Source organism: Limulus polyphemus, unplaced genomic scaffold (assembly GCF_000517525.1).
Source record: "Limulus polyphemus unplaced genomic scaffold, Limulus_polyphemus-2.1.2 Scaffold1000, whole genome shotgun sequence".
In the NCBI taxonomy this organism is placed as follows: Eukaryota; Metazoa; Arthropoda; class Merostomata; order Xiphosura; family Limulidae; genus Limulus; species Limulus polyphemus.
This window is the reverse complement of record NW_013666610.1, coordinates 107,326-119,951: the sequence shown is the minus strand read 5'-3', so window position 1 is coordinate 119,951 and position 12,626 is coordinate 107,326. Positions and strand designations below refer to the sequence as shown.

At 36.2% G+C, this 12,626-nt stretch overlaps 1 protein-coding gene across 2 annotated transcripts in view; it reads right to left on the bottom strand.

Annotated features, from left to right (window-relative positions):
• The window catches only part of LOC106461624 (peripheral plasma membrane protein CASK-like), a 150,347-nt gene that overhangs the window by 30,807 nt on the left and 106,914 nt on the right, over positions 1 to 12,626 (bottom strand). For both annotated transcript variants that reach the window (XM_022388630.1, XM_022388631.1), the window contains exons 14-15: positions 6,973 to 7,161; positions 6,234 to 6,312 (exon numbers count right to left, since the gene is read on the bottom strand). In XM_022388630.1, the coding sequence (XP_022244338.1) occupies positions 6,234 to 6,312; positions 6,973 to 7,161 (268 nt within the window). The remainder of the gene's footprint in view (positions 1 to 6,233; positions 6,313 to 6,972; positions 7,162 to 12,626) is intronic.

Here is a 12,626-nt window from a genome sequence, read left to right as displayed (position 1 = left end):
TAGGATTCTAGCTATATGTGTGAGCGGAGGTAAGGTACTGTATTGGAAATATATTTTCAGTATAGGAAAATAACAACTTCCAATACAGTACCTTACCTCCGCTCACACATATAGCTAGAATCCTATATTGAATAGATGGAGGGACTGATGCAAGGGATATAAAGAAATATCCTTCGAAAGCATTCAAAGAACGCCTATGATTTGTGATCCCCATTGGGAAAGGAACATACATGGGTGGAAAGTGGGAGGAGCACAACTAAAAAGGGAGAGAAAAATCAGCTGGGTGCAAATTCGAACCACAATATACCTGAATCTCAATCCTGATGAAGAATGACTGTAGAAGAACCATCTACAGACAAAAATGTGGGGAAAACAAAAAGGCATATGCCCCAAAGTATAGATTGGGTAGAGCATGTTGGACCATATGCAGCTGGCCAACTCTAGTCCAAAACCAAGCGCCATCAGGTAAAAAAACGTCTGACCAGTGGTATGAGGAGGGTCAACACCGTCTTCACCTGAAGTTGAATAAAATGGAAGCATATCCTTTTGAAAACAAACTGTGTGCAAATCCACAATCACAACCATACATCTAGGACTGTGACATCTGAATGATGACCAGAAGGAATGTGCAAATGTGAATGTTACACTCACACCAAACCTAATCTAACTAGAACCCCCACAGTGCAACAGCAGCCTCAGATAGGGAAAACACTCTAAGGTGGACTGCTAGACAACATCCTCCTCCAGATAGAACCGCACAGAAATTGGAGTGCATGTGTGTGCAACATCAACCTCCAGGAACAACCACACTGAGGTAGATAATAGGCAAACTACAAAACTGGAGTTAGGATGAAGAATCACAACCAACACATATGTGAGGATTTATGTTGATTAGTTCAACTCTAATCCAAAACCACTCACTGGGAACCAATATCCAGGTGATGGTAGAAAGAGGGATCCAAATCGGGAGTGTGAACTGCAATGTGACTTATCTACTCCAAAGCAACATCATCCTCTGGATAGGAATGCACAAAAGCTGGAGTACATCATCAACCTCTGGGTCTCACCACATGGATCGCCTCTATAAAAAATATATGCAACCTCACCCTCTGGAGAGAACTGCACAGAAGCTGGGTGGAACATCAACCTCTGGGACCCACCGCACAGAGGTGGAGCACATGACTGGAGGATTGAACACCATCTACACCAGCTAAACACCAGTGCCCTACTCTCTACTGAATGGAGGTTATCACATTCAGGAGGACTCCTCCATATTCCAGCACTCCAGTGGTTCGGAACTGGAAAGTGGCAAGGACTCCCATACTCCACTAGAAGAACGAGGGGGGGACAAAATGCAGTGGACAGTCCAGAGGAATGCCAACATTGGAGACGGTGCAACAGGTGACCACAAAAACCATGTTTAGATGAGCAGACCACCCCTAATTTATTCATTCGAAGGGATAGCAGGGATGAGCAGCCATCCCCTTCTGCTTAACTGATGTAAATCCATGGGTTAGTATGGTCCAGAACAGGCATGTTTATGAAGCATATATATTGGGAGGAAACCTACTAGTGATCTTGTGAAACATCCAATCTCAACAGTGCGTGTTATTGGTCATGGGTATACATCTCGGTGGTACAGTGTGGATTTGAGAAATAGATAGCATACCTGGATAAGCAACACTTGCCCTTGAGCAGGATCCTAAACTAAATAGGACTAGCCACTGAAAGGAAAATTTATATATAGAAAAGATAATTTCCCCAGTCATAGCCTCATCAAAGTTTGAAGGATGGTGACAGGTGGAAGGAAGTACCCAGACAAGGAAGAAACAGCCTCCTAATGAAGACAGTGGGAGATGAATGTATGAGGTGTAGTCCACTTGCCCGCCTGAAGAATTTCCTCAAATAGACAACAAAGATGAGATGCCAGGGAAAAGGTTAGGTGTCTGATCTGATGTGACGACACCTGGAAGAGATTTCAGGAAGAAGGAAATAGGGAGGAATATGTAAATCTAATCAGTTGCTGAACCCAACTTGTAAGGGTAGAAGGAAAAAGGTCACATAAAGAGGATTGTTGCCAAGTGCGGGAATGGGAACCACGGAAAGAAGCTGTGCAGGCAATGTAACAACAAAGAGCACATATGGGACATAGAAGTCTAGTCAGATCAGACCGAGAATAAAGGTAGGAAATAGATGGAAGCAAAATCAGTGAGAAGGGAGAATTTCCCTCAGGAGCCACGGAAGTTTGGGGAGCAAAAATCGATCTGAATAAAGGAGAACATATGTGGAATGGTATGGTGTATGTGAAACATTGATGGCAAAAATATCAGACTGACAACACCCACAGGCTAAAAGGAGTAGGAAATAAGTCTTAAAGGATAAGTGAAACAAGTAACATGAGGACAAAGGCTCAAACGGAGGTAGTGTAAGGCAGTGAAGAACAATAGTGACATTCCAATCTAAAAGAACCAACTGATGAAGAGATCTATGGATCTGGAAGGAATGCAATAAAAGGGAGATGGTAGAAGAGGAAAACATTAAATAGTACCAAGAAAATTGAAAGGTGCACGACAACCAGCTATGGAAAAGACAGAAGCCCCAGAATCAAACAGTCAGGTAAGTAAATCCATAATAAGAGGAACGGTGGGCTGAGAAGGGGAAAACCCTGACTCAAAAATAAACAGCAGAAGACATTCCATTTATATTGATAAACCTCGAGAGAGGAAGGGTAAGTAGACTGTGCTAAAAGGGAAGCGACATGCCTAAACAATCCAGATCTCCTTTCCAGGGACCTGATAAATGCCAGGTGTGAAGTTGGAAGGTATGAAGGGCAGGATGAAGGACCGGTGACTGAAGTTGATGGAATAGGAATGGAGTGAGAGGAAGAGGAAATGGAGAGGTAGTTTGGAGATGAATGAGATGAGGAAACCAAGGTTGTGCCAGCTAGTAAGGAGCAATCAGAAAGACTTGACACGGGAACTGAGAATAAGAAACTGGAGACAAAAAAAAAAGAGATAACTTGGTGTTGAGGAAATTGGCAAATACATCCAGATGAGAAGTATTGGATAAACCTAATCTGGTCTGGAAAGGCAATCTGCCATGAGGCTGAAAGCACCTGGAACATGACACACAAAGAGATGTATCCCCAGTGTAAAGGAGTTCTAATATTTAACCACAAAGGGAATGGATGCCCTCTTGGTGATTGATATACGCTACTTCTGTAGAATTGTCCGAATGGATCATGACGATTTGGTTCCATACAATAGAAATAAAATGATCCAAAGCACACCATACCACTAGAAGCTCCAGGATGTTGATGTGGGAAGACCTCTTGGATGGAGAGCCATTGTTTGGAAGCCCCCTGGTGATTGACCCATGACCCCCAACCATGGAGAGAGGCATCTTGAACAGATGCAAATCTGAGTGAGGTGTAGGAAGTGGTACACACATCATCATGTTCTCCTTGTTCAACCACCAATGCAGATCGTCTAAAATGGTAGGAGGAAGGATAATTAATTAGTTCAAGGGATCCTGAACAAGATTCCCTTGGTCGTGCAGAGAATGCATACGTGCCTGACCCAAGGGGATAAGTGCTTCCATAGAAGCTCAAATCCCCAAAAGCAATAGAACCTCATGAGTAGAAAGAGAGGGTGCAGCAAGGGCATGGAGAACTGAAAGCTCCATCGAAAGAACGTGGAGTGAAGAAGGTTTGGTCCGACTGAGGTGGGTGTTGAAAAATACACCCAAGAGGATAAGATATTGGGTAGGTAAAAGGAAAGGCTTCTCCATCTTGAGAATCCAACCTACATGAGCTGCTTCTGTCAGCAGAAGATGTATGTGTTGTGAAGACACAAGTTGGGAACGAACTAAAAGGAACCAGTTGTCCATGTAGTGGTGTAAATGCAACCCACGAGCATGTAGCTGTCGGGTAAAGGCTTTGACCACTGACCAAAGACATGCAATGCTGAATCAAGCCCGAAAGGCAAGGCACAAAACTGATACACAACCACGTGGTGGACAAACTGAAGATAGAGTTTTGACTGATGAGAAACAGGAATAAGGAGACAAGCAATCGAGATATCTATCTTGGTCATCCACAGTCCTGAAGAAAAAGCCCACTGCAGTGTGAAAAGGACTTCATGGTAAAACAGGGAAGATCCAAAAAGTGGTTGAGGCAGAACAGATCAATCACAGGATGCCAGTCAAATGTTGTGTCACATATTCCACAGACTCAGGAACATCTCTTAAAAACAGGCCAATGGAGAAAAGGGGTCATCCATAAGTCAAGAAGATAAGTGAAAGGCAGATGAACCTGTGATAAGACAGCATCTCTCCCAATAATATCCCAACAGCAAAGAAAACACATGTGAAGGGATAGGGTTGAAGAAGACAATCGCACCAATGTGGAAGTAATGAGGAAAAAAGTATCCCCCCCCAAACCCCTCTGGGAAGTAGTGTAGTGCCTAGGAAAGGAGGTGTATGGTGGACCAATACCATAGGAGAGCTGTAAGGGTAAGACGAAAATATTGTGTGGGATAAATGGATAGGATTTTCAGGAACAGCCCCCACCACACACACACACAAGCAGAGGTGATTCCGACTGCTGAGAGTTGAAAAAGGGTTGATCACCTTGAAGATAAGACAAAGCATAATGATCAGAAGCCCATGGAAGGCAAGGCATGCTAACACCCACTCTCAACTGAGAAATGAACTGCTCAGCATGAACCCTGATGTCAAGAGAAGGAGGGAAAACAAGGTACTCTAAGGATAGGTGTCATGTAACAAGGAATGAACAGGATCATATGAAATTGGGAAAATAGATAAAACAGAACACACCTGAGAAATCATATCCAAAAAGGCTGAGTTAGGCCTATCAGATTTCACAGGAGAGACTTAGGAAGGCATGGCATAGTTAGGTGGAGGAAAAAGGCTGTCAAAATCCTTCTTGTCATGAACAGGTTTGGAAGATTCAGGAGGAAGTCAAACATTATCGGGAAAATAAGGTCGACTCATAACAATCAATCTCCCAACGAATGATAGCCGAAAAATCCTCAGTCGAGACCCTCCGACCTGAAGCCAGTGTAAGGACACTGGAAGTAGTTGGAAGAATATCAGAAGTTGTGACACAAACTTCAGAATACATCATAAACTGTGAAGAATTAAAAAAAAGAGAGAAAAAATTATAAACAAAGGTAAGTTATTGTGGCAAAAAACAACAGAAAACAAACTCAAAAAAAGAATAATTAAATTAAATTACTATATTGCAAAAAACAAAACATTAAACAAAATGTGAAAAGAACACAATTGAAAAATGTCTGCACTAGATCACTGCCTAACGAGAAGTGATAGTTTGGTAGAATCGAATAGAGGGAGTCACATGCATTGGGGGAAGGTGTGTCATACTCCTATTGGTGCAGAGTTGTTGCATGATTTAAATGCGAGACACAGTGAACCATGTTTATCATGGTGTACGTGGGAGCTCAAGGCTTGTGGCATGCAAAAAAACTTTGCATATAGAGGGTAGGTACCATATTGGAATTGAAATTTATTGAATAAAAAAGGTTTTATTTAGTTAATTTTATACATAAACATAAAAATATATATTTGATTTTGAGTTGATCTCAGCAAGCTCAAAACAAAGTCAGTAGTGCTTGTGTAGATCCTGAATCTTGTAGAAGCATAATATGGCATTCATAGCCCCCTAGGAGGAAAAACCACAATAGTTTTCAACAAAATAGTGCTAATTTGTCCTTTCAATCTGAATATAAGTGTAGTTTTATCGATTTTCAGTCTATCACTGTTACTCAACCTCAATTCTGTAAAAGCCAAAATGGCTTCTAGTTCAGTGGAAGTTGCATGACAAGTGACAAAGAAATGAGTATTAGTTTTCCAGAATAACAGCAATAATCTGAAAGATATGTTAACAGTCAAACATTTTGTTATCATTTATAAAAAGAGCTGAGGCTGTTTGACACTAGTAATATTTTGTTTTCTCATGGTGATTAAAAATAAATTATTTGAAAGGTAGAAAGATCATTAATTTTAAACTATTTCAGGGTGTCTGCTGACCTAAAAACAAATAGAAATTAAAAGAGTATGGCTTTTCTTGCATTTTTGTTTCAAAGTTAGTAACAAGAGAAAATGGGTCAACAAACATTAAAATTAGCTGCATTTTCAAGACTCGTCTAATGGACTTACAGATTAATTTTAAGTCTACTAAGAAAAGACAATACCTTGTTTGTGAATCATTCCTCCATGCATAATTCGTGCTACAATACACTTTCCTCTCTCATCCAGTTTTAATGTGATTCCCTGTAATAGAAACCAGTTCACATTAATATCACTGAACCTAAAAAGTTAAAATATTTGAAATACATGAGCATGAATGAAAAACAAAACAAAGTTGCCTAAAAACAGTGTGTGAAACCCACAATACATGTAAGTAAGAAGTCCACTAAAGAATGTTATGAAAGAAAATGGAATTATCTGCAGTTATTACAGATATGAAACTCACCAATGAATGTTAAAGGAGAAAGTAAAGTTTATGGAAATACCACTCGTGTGTGAAACTCATCAATGACTGTAGGCAGTACACACATTAAACGAAACAACAAGTCTTTAAAAAAAACAAGTGGAGTTACCTGCACGAACTACTTGTATTTCAAACCTACTGAAGGAAGAAAGAAAGTATACTTATCTGCAAGTAAAACTAATGCAAAACCCATCAAAGGAAGATAGAGGGTTTGTCTTTTAGTACTAAGAATGTGAAACAGACCAATGAATTTTAAGATAAAAAAAGATATAAATATCTTGAGGGACACATGTGAAACCCACAAATGAATGATAACAAAGAAAGTATTAAGTTAACTGCACTTGTTGGCATGCCTGAAACCCAATTGTGGAATTATTTTTCTAAAAACTTTACACATATTGATATGACACAACAAAGGCAGTAAAAGTGCAGTCTCTTACCATGGGTTCATCTGTGTTTTTCTGGAACTGCACAAGCCTGACTCGTGTAACATTTTCAACTGGTGGTTCTCCTTGTGGTTCCATTTCTTGGTTTCCATTTAGAAAAGGCATGATGGGAGGTGGCGTTACTCGGATAGCTTCTTCACTATACACCTCATGAGCAACAACATCATGTGCTTGTAGTAGTGCCTGAAATAAAATTTTATGTATGAAACATGAATGGGGTAAATAATTTTCATACACTTGAATTCTCTCTCTCTCATGTCAGATTTTTTTTATATTAAGTTAGAGCAATACAAGTTCCTGAATTTTGGTAAAAAAATCAAAGCACTTTCACACAGTTTACTAATTCTTCTTCAAGATTAAAAACGAGTAGATTATATCAAATTAAGAAAATAATGTTCTGATCATCAGACCAACACTATCAATGTGAAGGAAGAAAGTAAACTTATCTGTGAGTAATACTTATGCAAAACCCATCAAAGGAAGAAAGAGGGTTTATCAGTTAGAACTAAGAATGTGAAACAGACCAATGAATTTTAAGATAAAAAGAGAAATATATCACTAAGGATACATGTGAAACCCACAAATGAATGATAACAAAGAAGGTATAGTGTTAACTGTACTTGTTGGCTTGCCTGAAACTCAATAAAGGAATTATTTTTCTAAAAAATCTACACATGTTGATATGACACTACAAAGGCAGTAAAGTGCAGTATTTCTTACAATGGAAGTTTAAAAGGAGTAAACTAGATCAGATTAAGAAAATAATGTTCTGATAATCATACCAACACTGTCAAAGTGACAACACAATATTATACTTTTTGAAAACTTAATTTGATAATTGAATATAAGTTAATAATATGTTGTCTTAAAGCCTTCCAATAATACGAGATACGTAAGAGCTATTTTTATGGGGTATCAGAGAGTGTGCAAGCACTCTCTATGTAGGGATGGTACGAATGCCTGTATTAAAGTAATAAAAAAAAAGTCATCTGGATTTTCTTCTCTACAAGTCATCAAAAGCTAGATATGAAGAGCTAACAGGCATAGTTGCTCTATCTTCAGTGTATATGCTCTGGATAGAGCATTCCAAAGTCAAAAACTAGTAAATAGCCAAACCTACCTACCTACCTAGTTCTAGCAGTAACTATAAATGTTATCATCATTTGATAGAACAAAACAGTCATCACAATCTTTGACTACCTATTTTATTATTCTTTGCAACATTTATAAAGCTTCAGAATACACTCTATGACCTAGTAATTCACATATGCCACCTTATAAAAAAGTAAACAAACACGTATTAGGAAAAACATTTATTGCAAAATAAAAAATTACGTAGGGCTGGGTATTGACCTAGAAAAAAGGAACCAAACAAGATAGGGATGGAAGTGAATATATCACTTGATCCAGCTAATGATCACATAGCAGACTAAGCCTTCTCGACTTTACATGAAGAATAAAATCCCTACATTATCGACTTCCTCACTTTGCCTACTGAAAGCTTGATGTTTGAATAGAATCTTTGCTTTTATCATTATACCTTTCCTTTAGTTTACTTTAGAATACTTTTTACGATTGAAAATTCTAGTTCTATTTGTTTTACCAGTGAGGCAGTCAGTAATGTACAGATTTTATTCTCCATATAAAGTCGAGGCAGTTTAGCCTGCTATGTGATCATTAGCTGGATCAAGTGATATGTCCAGTTAAATCCCTATCTTGTTTGTATAATCTTGTTTTAAAACTTATTTTATTTGATTAGACTATTTTTTAATAACTTTTTTACCTCATGGTCATGTTTTAATGATATTTGTGATTTAGCAGGGGTTGTGACTAACAATAACAAAAACACGTATGATGGAAAAGCTGTTTGTTTGAACATATTTACAGTCAAACTGTTTAAAGCACTTGATTTGAAGTTATATATGTGGAATTCAAGCAATAAATGGAGATCTAGCTCAGATTAGTAGGTTATGTTGAGTGCTAGTTGATAATCCATGGCTTACTATGATAGGTGCTGACCCTTTATGTGGAGGCAGCTGCTTTGTAGGAGATAGAAGAGAGTTTGTTTATTGATGTTAGTAGTATCCTTCTAGCTGTAAGTTGTCTTAAGGATTACCCAACTTTTGCTTTTTCTAACTACACCTATTTTACTTTATTTTTCAGCAGAAGACCTTCCATGGATGCCATTTTCTTCTTTCTAGTGCTGGATTGGATATAGAGCTCCTCTTGCAAACTTGTCAGCTTTCTTGTCTTGCTTTACCCCTGCATGACCTGACAAATATATCCAGGTGACGGTCTTACAATTCACTTTCTCCATCCTTTTGCTACTCTACCAGCCTTATGCAGAATGTTGTGTGTAAAAATTTAACACTTGGATTACGTAAGCAGTTATTAAAAACATAAATTGTGCAATGGAAAAAAATGGCTGTGGAATCCAAAGATTAGATCTATTTCCAGTAAGAGTATTAGTCTTTTGGTGATGAAAAATTCTGATGCTTTTCGGATATTTTAAGCCTTTTCTGACACAATATATATATTTATTTGGTTTATGTTTTAAGAGACATGTTTTTATTAAAAACATTGAAACTCAATATAATAGAATTTTCATAACTTTTGTGCATCCTGATTCGAGTTACATTAAATGCTTGCCTGACAAATAGGCTAGATACCCAGCTTTGATTGGCCAATCACGAGGTGGTATTCTGCAAACTACTAGTGGTCTATTAGCAAAAGGTGTATTAATTGCTATGGCAACAGATTTTCAATTTGCCATGAAACATGTGAGGAATTAAAGGCTGCTCATGCTAATAAACCACAAATATTGTTTTCAGATTCACATTTTCTTCATCACTAATAGTCCCCTAATAGTTTACAGATTCACATTCTCTTCTCAACATACCTTACAGAATATTAAGCCACTGTTTTCATCACAGTGTAACCAGTTATTCCCACTTGCCCTTGCAACAACTTTTCCTGTTTTCCTCTTTATACTCACAGACCCATTGACTTTTTTTCTGCTACATTCCTTTTCAGATAATCAACATTTGGTTCTTTTCATTTAAGAAAATTTTTAACTTTGGTCAATTTTTGTGTGATGTGGTCAACTTTTATTTCGTGTTCTCTGCGATTTGGACTGAATATATTTTGGCAACACTGGTCTGTCACGGGTAGACTCTTACTCATAAGTACAAACTCCTTTTGCAACAACAATGTGGTGATATCTACAAAATGTAAATGATTCCCAAAAAATTCTTTCATTATTTATTTTGATTAGAAAAGGACACTAACTTAAGTTTAACTCATGACTTAAATCATTTTAGAGCTATTTGCATGTTTTCCATATGTTGCTAATTTGAGGATTTTGCTTATTACAAATTCAAATTCATGAATGACTAACTAACAGCCGTTTCAGGATATGAAAGAACTGATAAAGAACTGACTGCTATAAAATTAGTGGTAATGTAAATTGTATGATTTTTCCATTTCTCCATCAAAAGTGTTTGACATTTTATTGACAAATATGTGTCAGCTAGATGGTAATGGGTTATATGGGAACAAGAAAAGATTATGCTCACAGTGATGCCCAGATTTTCTTTCATTATTTATTTTGATTATTAAAGGACACTACTTTAAAGGGGAACAAAATGTTACTTTTTTACCATGCTTTAGAGAGAAATTAAAAATCATATATGAGATAAAAATCATTTAAAGTGACCTGAAAAAATGAAATAGTTTGACTTGTGTTTTTTCATGTAATACGAGTTCACAACAAAATAAATTAAGATATGTTGATATCTTAAGTTTCCTTTCAATCAATGTAACATTCACTATTTAATTCAGTGATTTTTCTGATAACCTCCACTATACAATCAGCTATAAGATGGACCTTGAAACTGCTTGCGGGCTCCATAAAAAAAAGGTTAAGTTTGAGCACTGTTTAACCCTAACAGAAATTTACGTTTCTTCTTTTCAGTTGAAAAAAAACTTGAAATAAACAGCTTCCAAAACATAACAAAAGAACCGAAAACTATTGTCACTTGCTCTAATGACCTATATTACTTTTGTTTTATAATTTAATTCATAACACTCAGAAAAAACCTGTTGTAAAACTTTAATACGAATTAGTCTATCTACTCTTGCTGAAAATGTTTAATCATAGATTACAGAAGTTGTAAAACACAAGCATAACTGATATCAGGAGCACAGCGGGAAATTATTCATAGTTGTTATTATTTTTTTTTTTGTAAAGAGGGTAATGTTATAATGCAGAGTTAAGCATCAGGCCACTTTGTCTTCCAAAAATTGTGTCAGTGTAGGCCTGTTACGTGCTGCTTCAAATTTTTAGGCTAGGGAAGCATTTTCCCTTAAATTGAACACAATAAATTAAGCTTAATTTATTTGATTGGTGTGGCTGTTAAAGCTTCACAATTTCACTTGTTTATGCACAAGACAAGATTCCACCATGTTAATTTGACATGGCCAGTGTGCTATTTATAAACACATTATACAACTTCATTAAAATATAACTACTAGGCATACAAGAATATACTGTAAAGCCAATTAGACTTTCATGGTACTCTTCAAGAGCTTGGCAGTTTAGAAATGGAAGCTCATAAAAATAAATTAAATAACTAAACCTGAAAAGGGGGAATAAAATTAATAGTGATTTCTGAAAGTTGTTCTGCCTCAAGCACCAGGAATTATACTGGCTATTTCTCTGAATGTGAATAGCAGTACAAGAGATATCTCACAAACTCTTACTCAAATTTTTGCATCTGATGTTGAAAAGAACAAGGAAGGATCTAATTCTTATAGTGATTATAAACTATTTTCTGGGTTACCTTGTGTATAATGAATTTTGAATTTGTGATATTTGAAATGAAATGAATAGTTACACCTAAAGAGTTAGATACTGTTCTAGAATATACTAATAACATTCCAGGTTTGGTTTCCCAAATAAAATGCTTCAGAGAACTACTATCCAAACAAAAATCAAGAAACACTGCTGATAGAAAAAAAAGAAAAATATTATTTAATAAAATTAATCTACAAATAGAATATTTTATTCACTTTATTATACTAATCCATTAACTGGGTTTTTTTTTCATGGTTAAACTTTATAGTCAAAATGAACTTGGTGTGTTACTAACATGAATAAAAGAATAATTGAAATCATGATGTAAAGTAAACAAACTAAGCTGGAAATAGTGTCTACATTATTTTCTTAAGCTAAAAATCCCCATTTTGATTCTATGTGTACAGTACTTGTCAATTTTAATGAAATCAAAATAGAGATTTGTAGCTTGAGAAAATCATATATACACTATTTTCAGTCCCTAGTTGTAGGTTTGGAAATATAATCTTTGCATTTTGATTCAACATGTTTCAGTACTTTTGATGATTCCTATTCCCCTTTTCAAATAAACAATTTTTATTTATATTGTTGGTATAAATCTTACTGTGGTTACAAGTGTCCCAAAAAACGTTTGTGCAACTATTTGTACTTTAGCTAAAATGTATTATTTATAATAAATGATGTCAAATGCAAACAAATAAATGTAATAATTATATCCATGAAAAAAAAAAGAGAAGTTATTTTTCATATATTTACAATTAGGTACTTAGGTATTAAATGAATATTTTTGTTA